General features: G+C 44.3%; 1 protein-coding gene across 1 annotated transcript; it reads right to left on the reverse strand.

Annotated features, from left to right (window-relative positions):
* Positions 1 to 1,701: 1,701 nt before the first annotated feature.
* On the reverse strand, positions 1,702 to 9,652 carry LOC136652951 (vomeronasal type-2 receptor 26-like). Its single transcript, XM_066629874.1, has 4 exons — positions 9,374 to 9,652; positions 5,894 to 6,031; positions 4,125 to 4,248; positions 1,702 to 2,591 (listed from the first exon to the last, which is right to left on the reverse strand). The coding sequence occupies exons 1-4, from the start codon at positions 9,650 to 9,652 to the stop codon at positions 1,702 to 1,704; spliced, it is 1,431 nt and encodes a 476-aa protein (XP_066485971.1).
* Between the last annotated feature and the right edge of the window lie 4,714 nt (positions 9,653 to 14,366).

Consider the following 14,366-nt stretch of genomic DNA (forward strand, 5'->3'; position numbering starts at 1 on the left):
TGAGTCTCCTAAGACCTCACTCGGAATTTGCTGCCTCACGTCCAAGGAAAGTGGGTAGGGATGCTGAAGAGAAGGGGGATAGGGTCTTGCAATGATGAAAATTTATTGAGAAGTCTAACTATCCTTTTAATTTTGGAATCCTGAAATGTTTTGTCTACAGTGGCAGGCGAAAGGCAGAACAGGGGCCATCTCCCATTTCTCCCCCTCCCTTCTCAGTTTTGCCCTGCTCTTCCCGCCCCCTTCCTGCCTCCCCTGCCATCTATACTGCTTCAGCAGGTCCTCCTGGATTATCAGTGCAGGCAGGAAGGCTCTGATCTTCCCGCCAGTCCTCCGGCAGAGCACTACGAGCATGCTTCATTGCCCTTTTGCAGCAGTTGCCACCAGTGGAATGTGAATTCTACTAGCAGCGAGACCCAACAGCAGCAGTTTTCAACCACTGTGCCGTACCACAGTGGTGTACCATGAATGGTCCACAGATGTCCTGTGAGAGTTTGGCGGAAGCTCAGTGGGCCATTGAGGGAGTTTGAGGGAGGGCTGAATCTGTGCCATTCTTCAGTCAGCTGCTGTTTGGATCGGGTGTGTTTTTCCATTTAAGCTTGCGCTACTGCATTTTGTCCCCATACCCCACGTTCAGCCCTAGCAGCCACTGTATGTCTACTTGGATCTCAATCAGCTCAATCAGACCAGAAATACTCTGCCAAATGTTGTTTTAAGTTAAATTTTACAGCATCTCAAGTGATGCGCTGAGGATGCCCAGAACTCCTTAAGACTTCAAAGCCCCACCTACCGACTATGTGGATCAGCCCTGGTCCAACATGAATTGGTCCACAAAGTGCCAGGATGTTCAGTGATGTCTAGTTACAGCTGTGAATACAGGCCCACAGGGGAATACGTTATGTGTGGTTATGGGACTCTCCTAAGTGAAGCAGTGTAGACACATTGATGGTGCCACCATTGTTATCTCCTTATATTGCAGACATGTTGCCAGACATGTATGTGGTATTTATTCAACAAAAAGTAGTTCACAATGCCGTTCACACAGTAAAATCAATCCATCCATTTGATTATTTATATTATATTTTAATATTGCGTTTTACATACAACTAGCCATCGTGGATTCTGCTTTTGCAGAAAGGAAGAGCAGGATATCTTATGTTATTATCAATAATAATAAATGACAACAATAATAATAAATAATCAAGATGTGGAATCAGCAGTTAGGGATGTACAGCAGTTTGCACGTTAACATATGATATTGAAAAACCTTAGCAGCTTTTCAAAGTGGATCTGATTGCAAAGAGGCAGACAAAAGCTCCCAGGTTCTAGAACGGGGCTCTCCAAACCCCAGCCTGCAAGCTGGATCTGGAGTTTTTGAAAGCTCTTCCTTGGGGCGGTGCTTACTGTTCTGCATCCCTGTGCCCAGATCAGCTTGGAAAAAAAGCAGCACCGCAGCAGAACAGTAATTGCTGCTCAGGATGGGGGGGCGGCTTTTCAGAACACAACGGTTTCCTGTTTGGAGGCTGCTGTTCTAGAACACCAGTGAGCTATGTCAATAACCTATTGGTTTACCACTTGGTGGAGGATTTTTTGTGGAAGAAGTTGTCCATTGGGCTTTGGAAAGGCATTCAGTCATATGTGAGCATACCAACATATAAATGTAGCGAAATGAAGAAAACACACTTTTTAAAGGGTGTCAATTATTCATTCTCTGAGTTTCTTGAAGTTCAGATCAGCTATTAAAATCATAATATAACATTTGGGGAGAAAGATGCAAGCCAAGAGCCCCGTGTTGGAGGCTAAGATGGCAAACACTTCCACCACAACTATGTTCTTCCCCTTGGTGCTCATATATTCCAGAATAAAGGAGATCCAAACACTACAGAAGACCAGCATGCTGAAGGTGATGAACTTGGCCTCATTGAAAGTGTCTGGCAATTTCCTGGCTAGGAAAGCAACAGTGAAGCTGATGAGGGCCAGAAAGCCCATGTAGCTCAGGACACAGTAGAACATGGTGGCAGAACCTTCATTGCATTCCAGAATGATGAGTCCTGACTGGGAGTACATGTCAGCATCAGGAAAGGGAGGAGAGCTTGACAGCCATGCAGTGCAAATATCCATTTGTATCAGGGAGCACAAAAGAACAATGCAATAGGTCACTTTTAGCCCTAGCCATTTTCTTAACTTGTTGCCTGGTTTTGTAGCCATGAAGGCCAGAATCACGAGGATTGTTTTTGCCAACACACAAGAAACCGCCACAGAGAAAATGATGCCAAAGTTTGCTTGGCGGAGAAGGCAGGTCATTCTCCCTGGTTTGCCAATGAATAGAAGGGAGGAAAAGTAGCAGAGCAGGATGGAGGTGAGGAGGATGCAGGTCAGGTTCCGGTTATTGGCTTTGACAATGGGAGTCTCCCAGTTCTTCAGGAAAGTTTGCACCACCAACCCTGTCAGCACAGCCAAGGAAATAGCCAGGGAAACCAAAAGGATCCCCAAAGATTCTTGGTAGGAGAGGAAGCTGATTTCCTTAGGAAGACATTGATCTTGGTTCTTGTTTGGATATTGATCTTCTGGGCACTTCATACAGTGCACTGCATCTGAAGGTGAGAAATAAAATATTAATAACTTTGTTAATGTACATAGTACTGTTTTTTAACATAGCTATGATGTTATGTCTGTGTCAGCCTGCCAATAACTCTTGCAGGCAATCTTTTTAGGCACTCTAACACTTCTATGAGAAGGAATGTAAACCCAGCCCTATCAGCAGATACCCACCGGCTTACAACGTAGCTCTATGCATTTCTGCTCAGAAGTTAGGCCCTTCGATTTCAGTGGTAGTTACTCCTTGGTATGTACGTGCACTATTGCAACCCTAAGTACATAAATTTGAGCCCCATCCTATCCAAGTTTCCAGCACCAATGCAAACACAATGCAGGCCCAAGGTAAGGGACCAAGGCCTCTCTGACTTTCCCCACACCACAGGATGCATCACATGCCATGTTTGCATGGCTGCATCAGCACTAGAATGTGGGATAGGATTGGGCCCTTAGTGATTATAACATCCAATTGACATTGACAGTGATGGAACTTGGTCAGGGCTCAAGCTGTGTTCATTTCTTAGCTTCTAGCACTAGAAGCGCTAGAGAGCTATTTTTTCCCCTTCTAGAGCACTAGGGTCATGTTCCTTTTATGTGTTTAGCCCATTTCCCAGGCTAGCAATCTTTCCAACTAGCTTGGGGCTAGGAAACATGGCTGCCTCCATGCATAATGTTATCCTGTTGTTCTGTTCAGTGGAAACAAGTGGGCACAGCCATCTTGTACAGAAAATGGGTTTAGCCCTGCCTTTGCTGGCCTCAAGGAGCACACCAATGGCCATGCTCATGCCTTCAAACCCGCATTACCTATAAAAGCAAAGTGACCAGGGGGTTATTCAGGCTACAAGAAAAAGACCCAATGCACCCACAGCCAGAGGAAGGTGAAAAAAACTGTCCACCAGTGGCCAATCCAGGTGAACAGTAAAACTCCTAAATGGCCCTAAAAGGCAATCACTTGAACTCAGACTGCTCCAAGGGCAAGCGGGCAGTTTTTAATTAATTTCCATGCAAGCCTGCAACAAAGAGGAAGTGAACAGGGAGTGTGCTGCTTAAACATCCTTCAGACCCACCCTGCTCCAGTTTGGTATCAATCCCCACTAAGTTGGGGCATTCCTGAGGCGGGCCAAACAAACTCCCATCTTCCATTCAGAAGTGTGTGATTGGCATTCAGGGGAGGCAGCCCTGGTGCCAGAGCTTCTCCTTTTACCAGAATGACAGCACCACATGCTTTACAGTTCCACAGCAGATGTGATAGCAGCAGACCAAGAGTTCTGCCACTGTGAATGGCCCATATGTTGGTCCCTAAGTCCTACTGAAATTAATGGGAAATTAATTGAATTCAGTTTCAACTGACTTGAAATTAATTGACTTAACTCAGTCCTGAATTCCTTTTCTCCACTGATGTCTATGTCAAGATTCATTTTATCCATATGATTGGAAAAAATTAATTCATTTTAGCAATATTATCTTTAACTGTGATAGTACGCATATATCTGAAGACATTTTCAGGGGGGAAATGGGGTAATGCTACTCACCTGTCTGGTTTGAAATCATGTCTTCTGAGCAGGGCCTACAGCTGTAGCAACAAACAGGTTGCCCGTCCTGAATTATCCTGCTGTGTCCAAGATGGCAACTTTCAACACATGTAGAATTGGGCATCTAATTGCAATTGGGCATATTGCAGGAAATATTCAGAAAAGCCTCTGCTAAATTCTGACTAATACTTTAAATTTCTGCTGCACTGACTTCATTTTGAGGTCTACTTCCAAAATTTTGCAGTGTTGGACAGGAGAAATTCCAGTTGAACTTTTAGTCTTTTTGCAATAAGCAGAAACCCACCAAATGGATAGGTTTCCCATACTTGCTCAAACTTGATTTGATTTAAGATTACATTATCTTTAAAAATTGTGATTGAAGGTCGTTTATTTTTTTTCTTATTTCAGATTCATGCATAATAAGTGTTAAATATTCCAAAAACTGGATTCCCTGCTGAAACTCCAGTGCTCTCTGAGCATGAGCAAAATAAAGCTATAAGAAAATGGCACTCACCTTCTCAAGAGTTGAAAATGTCACTTCATAATTTTATTTAAGGCATGTTTTATCAGGAACTAGACATGAACATTTATAATCATTCGCTAGCTAAATTAAACATATAGATGCAGAGGAAGTTTGAGAAATTCTAACACCCTACACATTTTACCAAAGCCAAATATGATATTTAAGAAAGTCCCTTGAACTCAGCCACATTTCTAGGCAGTAGGGACAATTGGATAATTCCCATTGAAGTGATAGGCAAGCCAATCTTATCCTGCACTGGAACAGAAATTGGAATTGGAATCCTACTGGCCTGTGTTGTATCCAGTATTGGGTAGGTGGTGGTTGCTGCACAATTTGGAGTAAGGGGATTTATCCTCCCTTAACCCATGTAGCCTGGCAGTCAACCTGATGGGCCGACTTGGATCTGCGCCATCAAAATCACTGATGCAGATCTGAGCAGCCAGCTGTAACGCTGGGCTTGCAAGGAGGAGGTTAGGATCCAGCCTAGGTTTCCAGGTCAGTCCCACCCCCTTCCTCCTGGGCCCGGTTCACTGACCGCTCCATCCTTCCCCACCATGGAATGCCCCCATACCAATCTCCTGCCACCCTGTCAAACCCCCCATGATGGTCACCCTTGGATGGCACAAACCTACCCCTGCCCAGTTGGGATTCAGTTCTGGGAGGCTAACACACATTGGCTAGCATGAGTCATCACGCATGTGCTTTATAGCACATTTGCAAAATTTGTAGGCTGGCACAGAGGACTTGCTTTGGCTTAAAGATAAGTTAGGATTGCACTCTAACTATGCAATCCTATACCTATTTACTCTGGACTAAGTCCGATTGTATTCAGAGGGACTTACTCTCAGGTATGTTTGTATAGGATTATAGCCTAACTTTTTCTTTAGTACTATTCCTACTTGGTAACATGACACAAATTGCTGGATTTTAACAAGGCATAATCACAGATTCATTTTACTAGATTACAATAACGTGATCTGGTATGTATGGGCTGAGTTTATTTAGCCTTTGGTACAAATTACCCCAGAGCAACTTGCCTTGTGGCTCTCTTACAAACTGGAGGAGGGCAAGGTGCTCGCGTGTCCAGTATGTGGCCAGCTGGCTCCCTTAGTCCCTTCTGGACCTTGGTACTTTGTACTTGTCTTCTGCATGCTATGAGGTTCATTCCCACCTGCTTGAATCTGCTGTGCCACACAATGGCATCTTCATTGATGAGCAACTCTTGATTTGGTGAAATTGTTCCAACCTGAATCCTAAGGAGGGTGTGGTTCAGGAAAGTGACCCAGTTGATGACGTCATACGTGGTCGGCAACTCCCCATTCTTAAAGAAGACTTCATGGCCAGCACCATTGTTAAAGTTGATGTTTTCCAGAAAGTAATTCAGCTAGATTCAGACATACAATTGAGTATCACCAAAGTGCAGTCCTTCATCCTATTCTTCACTCTACGGTTCTGTCTTGGACACACATTTTACAGTCATTCATGATGTGCAAATGGCTATGCTATAGGTGGCTGCCATCACCTTCCACTCAGCAAGTTTGCAGATTAGTTATGACTGAGTACCCCTGGAATAATGAAACAGCCTATGCATTTCTACAAGTCTCATTTACTTCAGTGGGACTTATTCCCAGATAAAGGTGTATAGCAGCGGTACGTAAACTAGAAAGAGGTTTCCACGAAACTGGAAGTTGGTCATGTGAGCTTTTCAGCCATTCAAAGGTGCAGGGAGGCTTGCATAGTGTCCTGTATGTTCTCCCCACCCTCTAGAGGACCTGTGAGGGCCTCAGTAAGTCTGAAAATAACCCTGATGACCCCATATTTTAAGAATGACTGGCTCAGAAATTCTCGGGCTCGGGTGTTGCAATGCCAAAGTTTGAGAACCTCTGGTGTATAAGATTGCAGCCTTAGGGTGCAATCCTAACTTGCGCTGGAACAGGCAACACAGGAGGCTTGTGAAGTATCCAGCTCAAGATTGTGGTCAGCAGCAGCTTAGCCAGAGGCAAGGGGAAACTCTTCCCCTTACCCCTGGGTAATGGCTGCTGGCCCCAATGGGACTCCTCAGACCTGCACTACCTCCTGAGGTGGCAAAAGTCAGAGGAGAGTGGAACAGCTTGAAGCCGCTGAATTCTCCCTGGGGACGGGGGTTGGGATACAGCTTAACTTCCAGATCCAAGCCCCGCCTCCCCTTCTCTGCCCGCCTTCCCCCAGGGCCGCCCATTGCCCTCCCTCCCCCTACCCAGGAATGCCTCGTCCCTCCTCCTCCCCGCCCCCGCCTACCTTTTGTGCTGGGGGAAGCTGGCGCAGAGGCTTCCGTCAGCCTCCGCAGGCTAGTGCTTCTCAGAGCACTGGTCTGGCTTCCTCCCGAGGAGGCGCAAAAGTGCTTTACGGAACGTTTGCGACCACCCTGACCGGGCCGGCATAGGGCATAGTTAGGATTGCGCCCTTTGTTATATGAATGTAAGTGCCATAATTTCAGTGAACTTAGTCATAATTAATCCTGCTTTGGATAAAACCCATGGCCACTTGCAAAGGAGCTATAATGGAGACAATGAATTCCACAGAAAGAAACCCTGAGAAATGCTTTCCATTCTATCAGTGGGTTCACGTAACTGTTGGCTCATATGCAAATATCCTACTGTGGACCTCTAAGTTACAGGAAAAGAGCAAAGAAACAGAGATCCTTTACCTTCCTATCAGCTTACCAGAGAACATTGTGGCTGCATCTCACCCATACTCACCCATCTCCAATGAGCTTCTTGACAGTCTCTTGACATTATCCCCGTTCAGTCCTCTGGACTCATTTCACCCTCACTAAGAGTTCTTTCAAGTTGATACTGTACCTGCCACTGCTGAATGTTCATATGCTTGAAGTTTCTTCTAGCCCCTGATCTCCTTTCACTGGATAAATGTGACAAGTGTAGAGCATGTGCTGTTGCATAGACAGCATTGTAGATACTGTAACTCTCTTCACTCATATTCATCTCAAAAATTGCGATAGGCAGGTTTTCCAACTTCTCCACTCCTGTGCACTTTTTTCCATACAGTTTCATATACGTTAAACTGGGTGGTATACAGTTGAATGCGTAGCACCAAAACACACAGAGAAAATGCATCAGTGGTTCATCAGACTTCACATTCTGGAGAAATTCCTGGAATCCTGGGTTTGTATGGACTGAGAAAGACAAAGCACCGTGGAACGTTTTTGTACAGAAGCCTCCATAACTGATTCTAAGAGTAAAATCCCACTTGGACGTTGCGATCCAAACCTTCCCTATTTCAATCTTCCACGAGAATTCTAGTCGATCTAAGGTGAGCATTATGGAATAAAACGACTGAAAATTCCCATTGACAACAATCACATTTGCTTCAGTTGATAAAAGTTCTAATTTTATAGTTTCAAAGTCATCAGAATAGTACGTGACTTCCATTTCTTGAGTTCTTAACAAGAGAGAAGTGCAAATGCTATTCTGGGCAAGCAGAGGAGTCAGTTTCCTCAGGAAGCTTTCTCCGTCATCATCATCTGCAACGATGAGGCCAATCCAGGTCCACCTGAAATGCAGGAGCAGCTGGACAATCCCCACGTGCTGAAGGGTATCCCTTGGGGCCATGATGTAGGAAGAAGAGAACGTTCTTTTATCACTGAACATGGCCTCATGTGCATTGTGAGTGAACTAATGAATGGAATGAACCTGATTAGACTTTTGAGAGATTCCATTTTTACTACAAACAGATATTCAGCTAACACTAAGTGCTAACACTTAGCTAACACTAAGGCCACAATCCAGACCCATATTTGGGCTGGCACAAGTCCCTTGCGCCAGCCCAGGAGGGTCGCAAACATGCCCTAAGTTTGGGCCAACGCAAGCACAAAAGGAAGGCAGGGGAAGGCGTCCCTGGGCGGGGGAAGGGCGGGTGGTGGGTGGCCCTGGAGGGGGGCAGGCAGAGAGTGGGAGGCGGATCCCATTATGCCAGATCCCAAGCCATGTTCCCAGGAAGAACAGAGCGGCTTCAAGCTGCTCCGCTCTCCTCGGACTTGAGCTACCTGTTGAGGTGGCACAAAGCCAAAGAGACCCATAGCGGCCAGCAGTTGTTACTCGGAGGTAAGGGGAATTGTTTCCCCTTCACTCTGGCTGAGCTGTTTATGGTCACTATCCTTTGCTGGATACAGTGCAAGCCTCCTGGTTTGCCTCTTCCAATGCAGGAGAGGATTGCTCCCTACGCTTGTCATGTTCCACTGATGCACAGTGTCATGAAATTGCCATAAAGTGCTTTGTGAAAGCACAGAGAAATGGTGTGCTAGCGGGAAGGCCAGAACTTTTTCACAGCTGTTAGGATGTTCCCTGGATCATGTATGTTCAGTGCAAGGTGGGGAAGGGCAGGGAGGAGGTGAAATGTTGAGGAGATGGGAATGGGGAATGGTTGGATCAGACTAAAAGGGGGTAGGTTCAGCAACGCCGGCATATGCTGTATCCTAACCGTTTGCGTGGACTGATCCACTGGATTTCAGTCAGTGGTATTGCTGGCACAGGTTCAAGTTAACCCATTGCAGCTGCCGGGTCTATCCTGGGGCAAGTGGACAAATGTCACCCTAAGAAGACCCCCTCTTACCTTCTGCATGCTGAAAACATGCCCACTCTGTACTGCAAAAAATGTGCAGGTAGATAAAAGAAAATTGCATCCGATGAAAACATAACAGCAAAGGGATTCAAAGTACTCATGGACATACCTGTGGAATCCTGTACGGACTCAGGATGGTGGCCAACTGCATGGCACTGTCTGAGGTGTACCCCCCAAAGACTGAAATCACATCACTACTTCTGCCACACTTGTAATTGGGTATAAACAAGAAGGAGTCTTGGGATGTGGTCCGCTGGTCTTTGAACAAGAGGTTCAACAAGGTCTCATAAGTGATGGCTGAATCAAACATGTTGTCATAGATGTGGAACCCCAAGGTGTGGTTTGGCAAGAGCTTGGGATTGTTGTTGATCTCATGAATGGTAAACATCAAGGATAGGACATGCTGATAATTTTTGTTCAGTATCCTGCAATGAGTATCACATGAGAATGAGAAACTTATGATCACAGATAATTGTCATTAGTTTCACACACACACAAGATGCAGAACATCTTATCCATGCCAGACTGAGAAAGCAAGATTAACCCCAGAGAAGAACTGGATTCAACCCAATCCTGCATGCAATCTTACAAGCAGGGATGTTTGATATTGCAATCAACTGCCCCAAACCGTTCATCATTGGTAGTAGGATACACTTTGGGAAAGGAAGGGCAAGAACATGGAAACATTTCTGTATCCTCTACTAGTGGGTGGGGTCAGTGGCGTAGCCAGCAGGGGCAGGGGAGGTCTGCCCCAGGTACTAGACTTGTGGGGGGGGAACACCACAAATAACCCAACATCACTAGCAACACGGAGGTTACAAATAACCCCATCATGCTATTTATTGTTGGATGCAGAATTTCCAGCAGAATAAAATGAAAAAACCTGGGGTAAAATATCTCCTTTCCATCAAACGTTATGGCCAAAAAAATGAAAACAAAAAAATGTATGGAGTCCTATAGAAAGTGAAACCGGGCCTTATTGCGCTTTTACTTGTGAGTAGGCGAATTTGCCTTAGTGCATCGGAAATGGTAGTCTGAGAGGAATCTAACGACACCAGAATGTTTCCTATCCAATAAAAGCAGCCCCCCAAAAATACCCAAGAAGGAAGTCCCTCCCTCCAAGCAGCTGGACCCTATGGAAAGGGCTATTGAGCCCTATGGAAAGCAAAAGTCAGCCACTGGATTGTGTTTACTCATGAGTAAGCCGACGTGCTTTGGCTGTTGGTCAAGTCAAGCAAAGGAGAATGCAAGGTTAGCTGCATGGTCCCAATCTGATGAAAGTGGAACTCAACAAATGTTCCAGAAGGCAGCACCCCCCCCCCCAAAGAATAAACAGAGACTTCAGTTGGTAAGGTGGGCACTGGAGAGGGCTGAAAAGAGCACTGATTTTTTGTGGGGAGGGGGTGTTATTGCAGGCAGGGTACAGCAAAAATTCACTTGGTGAAACGGGGCTGGCTTCCCCTTATTTCATTATCTCTTCAATTTATTTATAATTCTTTTATTTAGCTTGATGATGTCACTTCCAGCTATGACATCACTTCCAGTGGGTCCTGGACAGATTGTCATTCTAAAAAGTGGGTCCCAGTGTTAAAAGTTTGAGAACCACTGCAACTCAAAACAGGCCAAACATGTCATGGCTTGTAACCCGTGATGGATTTTCCCTCCAAAATTTTGGAAATTGTGACTTTTAGGAATAATACCATCACGTTATATCCCATCTGATGCAGAATTTCATCCATTGCTTGTGGGGAAATATTCACTGCATTTATTTTCTGACCATTCATATTATTCATTTCATGTCATGACTACTACTATCTCTCAGTCTCACCTACCTGAGTTGCTTAGAAGGGTGGTAAAAAAAGTGAATCAATAAATTAATTGAGAATATAATTAATTAATAATATAATTAATAATAATTGATAATTGATTGTGTCATATGGGGTGACAAAAATTTATGGGCCCCGGATGTCAAATGACCTAGCTACACCTCTGGGTGGGGTGTCAGTTATCAATTATTTAATAGATGGCTATGCTTAGTAGTTTTCTTATTGATTATGAAATCCTTGAGTTGAAGAACCAACATTTAGCTTGCATTCAATGCACACAAAATGAAATAACAGACCTTCTTGTTGTTTGAATATCCTGATCTTTTCATGCAGATGCTATCAGTATTCTTTACTGTTTGAACACTAGAGTTTGGATGCGATGGGAGGGTTAAATCAAACACGTTGTCATTGATGTGGAACTCCTGTTTCATTAGTTTGCTTTAATGTCATTTTATCTGTGTGGTCCTTCTTAAAAAAAGAATCTGGAATTAAAAAGCAGTAGGATACATGGATTGCTTTGCATTTCCATGTATGCTAAGAATCCCTGATTGATGAAAGTATTTGCCTGTTTTTGGCATTCACTCAATTCGCAGCTGAATTTCTGTTATGTTCAGCCTCTTATAGCAAACTATTGAGATTGGAATTGAGAAAACAGATATTTCAGTTATGTTCAGCCTCTTATACCAAGCAATTGAGATTTCTGGCTGAAAGAACCTTGTTCCTTGAGAGCCAGCACAGAAGAATGGTCTATTAGGGCATCCAAGCAGAAGTAGCAATTGACTGCCTTCTTGTGTGGCTCCATGAGAATAGGTTCCAACCAGCCCTCCTGTTGACACTGGCACATCTCAGCTGGTTGGGGACCACCTACCATACCAGGTCAAAGAGCAGATCTAGGTGTTCAGGGAGTTGTAACTCATCCAATCAGATTAACTCGTGACCCTTGGTTTGAGAAGTTCATCATTAAAACAGCTATTAGTTTACCAAAAGCACTCCCTTTCACCGAATGAGTGCATGAACTAGATCCACTTTGAATAGCCTGGATAGGAAATGTTGGTGGTGGTGGGGGGGGGGGACAGACTACTCAGTGAACTGTATCAGGAACTTGTTATACCTCCTCTTTGCATTTTAAACTTCTTGCCATCTTTGTCAAACATTTCCCCTTTAGACATTCCTACCTGTCTTGCTTTGATCTTTTGCATCTCTCCTTTCCCTTCAGTCTTTTAAGTAAGCACCAATCTGAGAACAGCTGGGGCTTTACTTAGGGCAAGGAAAAAACAATCCCCTTAACCTGAGGAGACTTTCAGCCACCTCCAAATTGCATTGAATTCAGGGCATGCCATGCAGCCTGGCTGTGCCACCGTGGATGAAGATTGGGCTGCCCACCCCACATTTTTTGATACTCAAGCTTTTATTTCCAGGTAAGAGTAAATGTAGTCTATCTGCAATCCAATCTACTCTTTGCAATCTACTCTACTCTAGATTGATCTATTAGAACAATTAGATCTCTAGAGTATAGATCTACAATAATATACTCTAATATACAATTAGAGTATAGATCTAATTAGATCTATTAGAACAATTAGATCTCTAGAGTAGATCTAATCTACTCTAGATTGCTGCAATCCAATCTATTCTTACTTGGGAGTAAGTCCCATTTAAAAAATGTGGGGCTTCCTACTGAGAAACCAGTTAAAGAACAATTAGATCTCTAGAGTAGATCTAATCTACTCTAGATTGCTGCAATCCAATCTACTCTTACTTGGGAGTAAGTCCCATTTAAAAAATGTGGGGCTTCCTACTGAGAAACCAGTTAAAGAGTACACTATTCAGAATTTAATTCATTAGATCACTCAGGGGGCAATCCTAACCGCCCCTATGCTGGGCAAAGTTGCTTGGGCTGGCCTGGGAGGGTCGCAAACGTGCCATAAAGCGCATTTGTGTCTCCTCGGGAGGAAGCCAGGCTGGCAGTCTGAGACGTTTCGGCCTTCAGAGGCTGACGGAAGCCTCCACACCAGCTTCCACCAAGCTCCTTGTGTTGGTTCGGATGAGCCAACACAAGGATGAAAGGTAGGCGTGGGGGCGAGGAGGAAGAGGGAGGGAGGCATTCCTGGGCAGGGGGAGGGAGAGCAATGGGCAGCCCTGGAGGTGGGTGGGCGGAGAGGGGGAGGCGGCGCTGGAATCTGGCAGTTACGCCAGATCCCAACCCCTGTCCCCAGGGAGAAAGCAGCGGCTTCAAGCTGCTCCACATTCCTCGGATTTGCGCCACCTCCTGAGGTGGCACAAGTCCAAGAAGACCCATTGTGGCCAGCAGCCCCTACCCAAGAGTAAGGTGAAATGTTTCCCCTTGCCTCTCGCTAAGCTGCTGCTGGCCACAATCCTGCGCTGGATACAGCTCAAGCCCCCTGGCTTACCTGTTCCAGCGCAAGTTAGGATTGCGCCCTCAGTTCCTAAATACGTATTTTAAGATTGCAATCCTATCCCTGTCTATTCAGAGGCAAATCTCATTGTGTACAAAGGTGCTTACTCTCATGTAGCCTAAATTGTTTAAGGGAAAATCCTAAAGCAATCTACTCAGAAATAAGTCCTATTGTGTTCAATGGGACTTACTTCCAGGAAAGTGAGGATAGGATTGCAGCCTAAATCATTTTAACAATTTAAATTATTTTAACAATTGTTTTTAATTGTAAATTAAAACAATCTTTTAAATTGTTTCATTGATTCTTTATGGTTTTATTTTAACTATTGATTATAGTGTTTTGTTTTTTATGTGCTTTGTCTGTTATACACCACTTTGGGTTTTTAGAAAAGCACTAAATAAATAAATAAATAAATAAATATTTGGTAAAACTGTGTCCCCTCTGTAACTGGGAAGATTTTTTCCCCCAAAAAAATTATTGTTAGGATTATAAACTCCAGGGATCAAAAGTATCAGGCAAGGCTTTAGAATTGAGCGTGCTCTTTTGTCTGTTGCCACACACGCCTGTGTTTTCTAAAAATACAACATGCATTTTTCATCAAAGTTACTGCTTCCTTTGTACGTAAGTGTTACAGAAAGATTCCATCAATCGGTTAGTTCATCAGGTTTGGGTGCATTTCAATTGTGAGAGATCCAGATCTTGTCTTTTTACAAGCTCCTGCTTTCCTCTCTTTTGAACGCCAGTTTAAAAAAAGTGTAAACATATTTCCATAAACAACCTGCTTCCGATCCACAGTGTGAAATCTACTGCCATTGTCACCTCGTCTCTAATTCAGTGGTTTGCAACCATTATCAGCGAC

Source organism: Tiliqua scincoides, chromosome 5 (assembly GCF_035046505.1).
Source record: "Tiliqua scincoides isolate rTilSci1 chromosome 5, rTilSci1.hap2, whole genome shotgun sequence".
NCBI classification, from domain to species: domain Eukaryota; kingdom Metazoa; phylum Chordata; class Lepidosauria; order Squamata; family Scincidae; genus Tiliqua; species Tiliqua scincoides.

Coding starts and splice junctions, on each gene's coding strand:
- LOC136652951 (XM_066629874.1), bottom strand. CDS start 9,652: ATGTTTACCATTCATGAGATCAACAACAATCCCAAGCTCTTGCCAAAC. Junction 6,032..9,373: donor GTCCGTACAGGATTCCACAG/GTATGTCCATGA, acceptor GTCTGAATCTAG/CTGAATTACTTTCTGGAAAA. Junction 4,249..5,893: donor ACACCCTCCTTAGGATTCAG/GTTGGAACAATT, acceptor AATTGCAATTAG/ATGCCCAATTCTACATGTGT.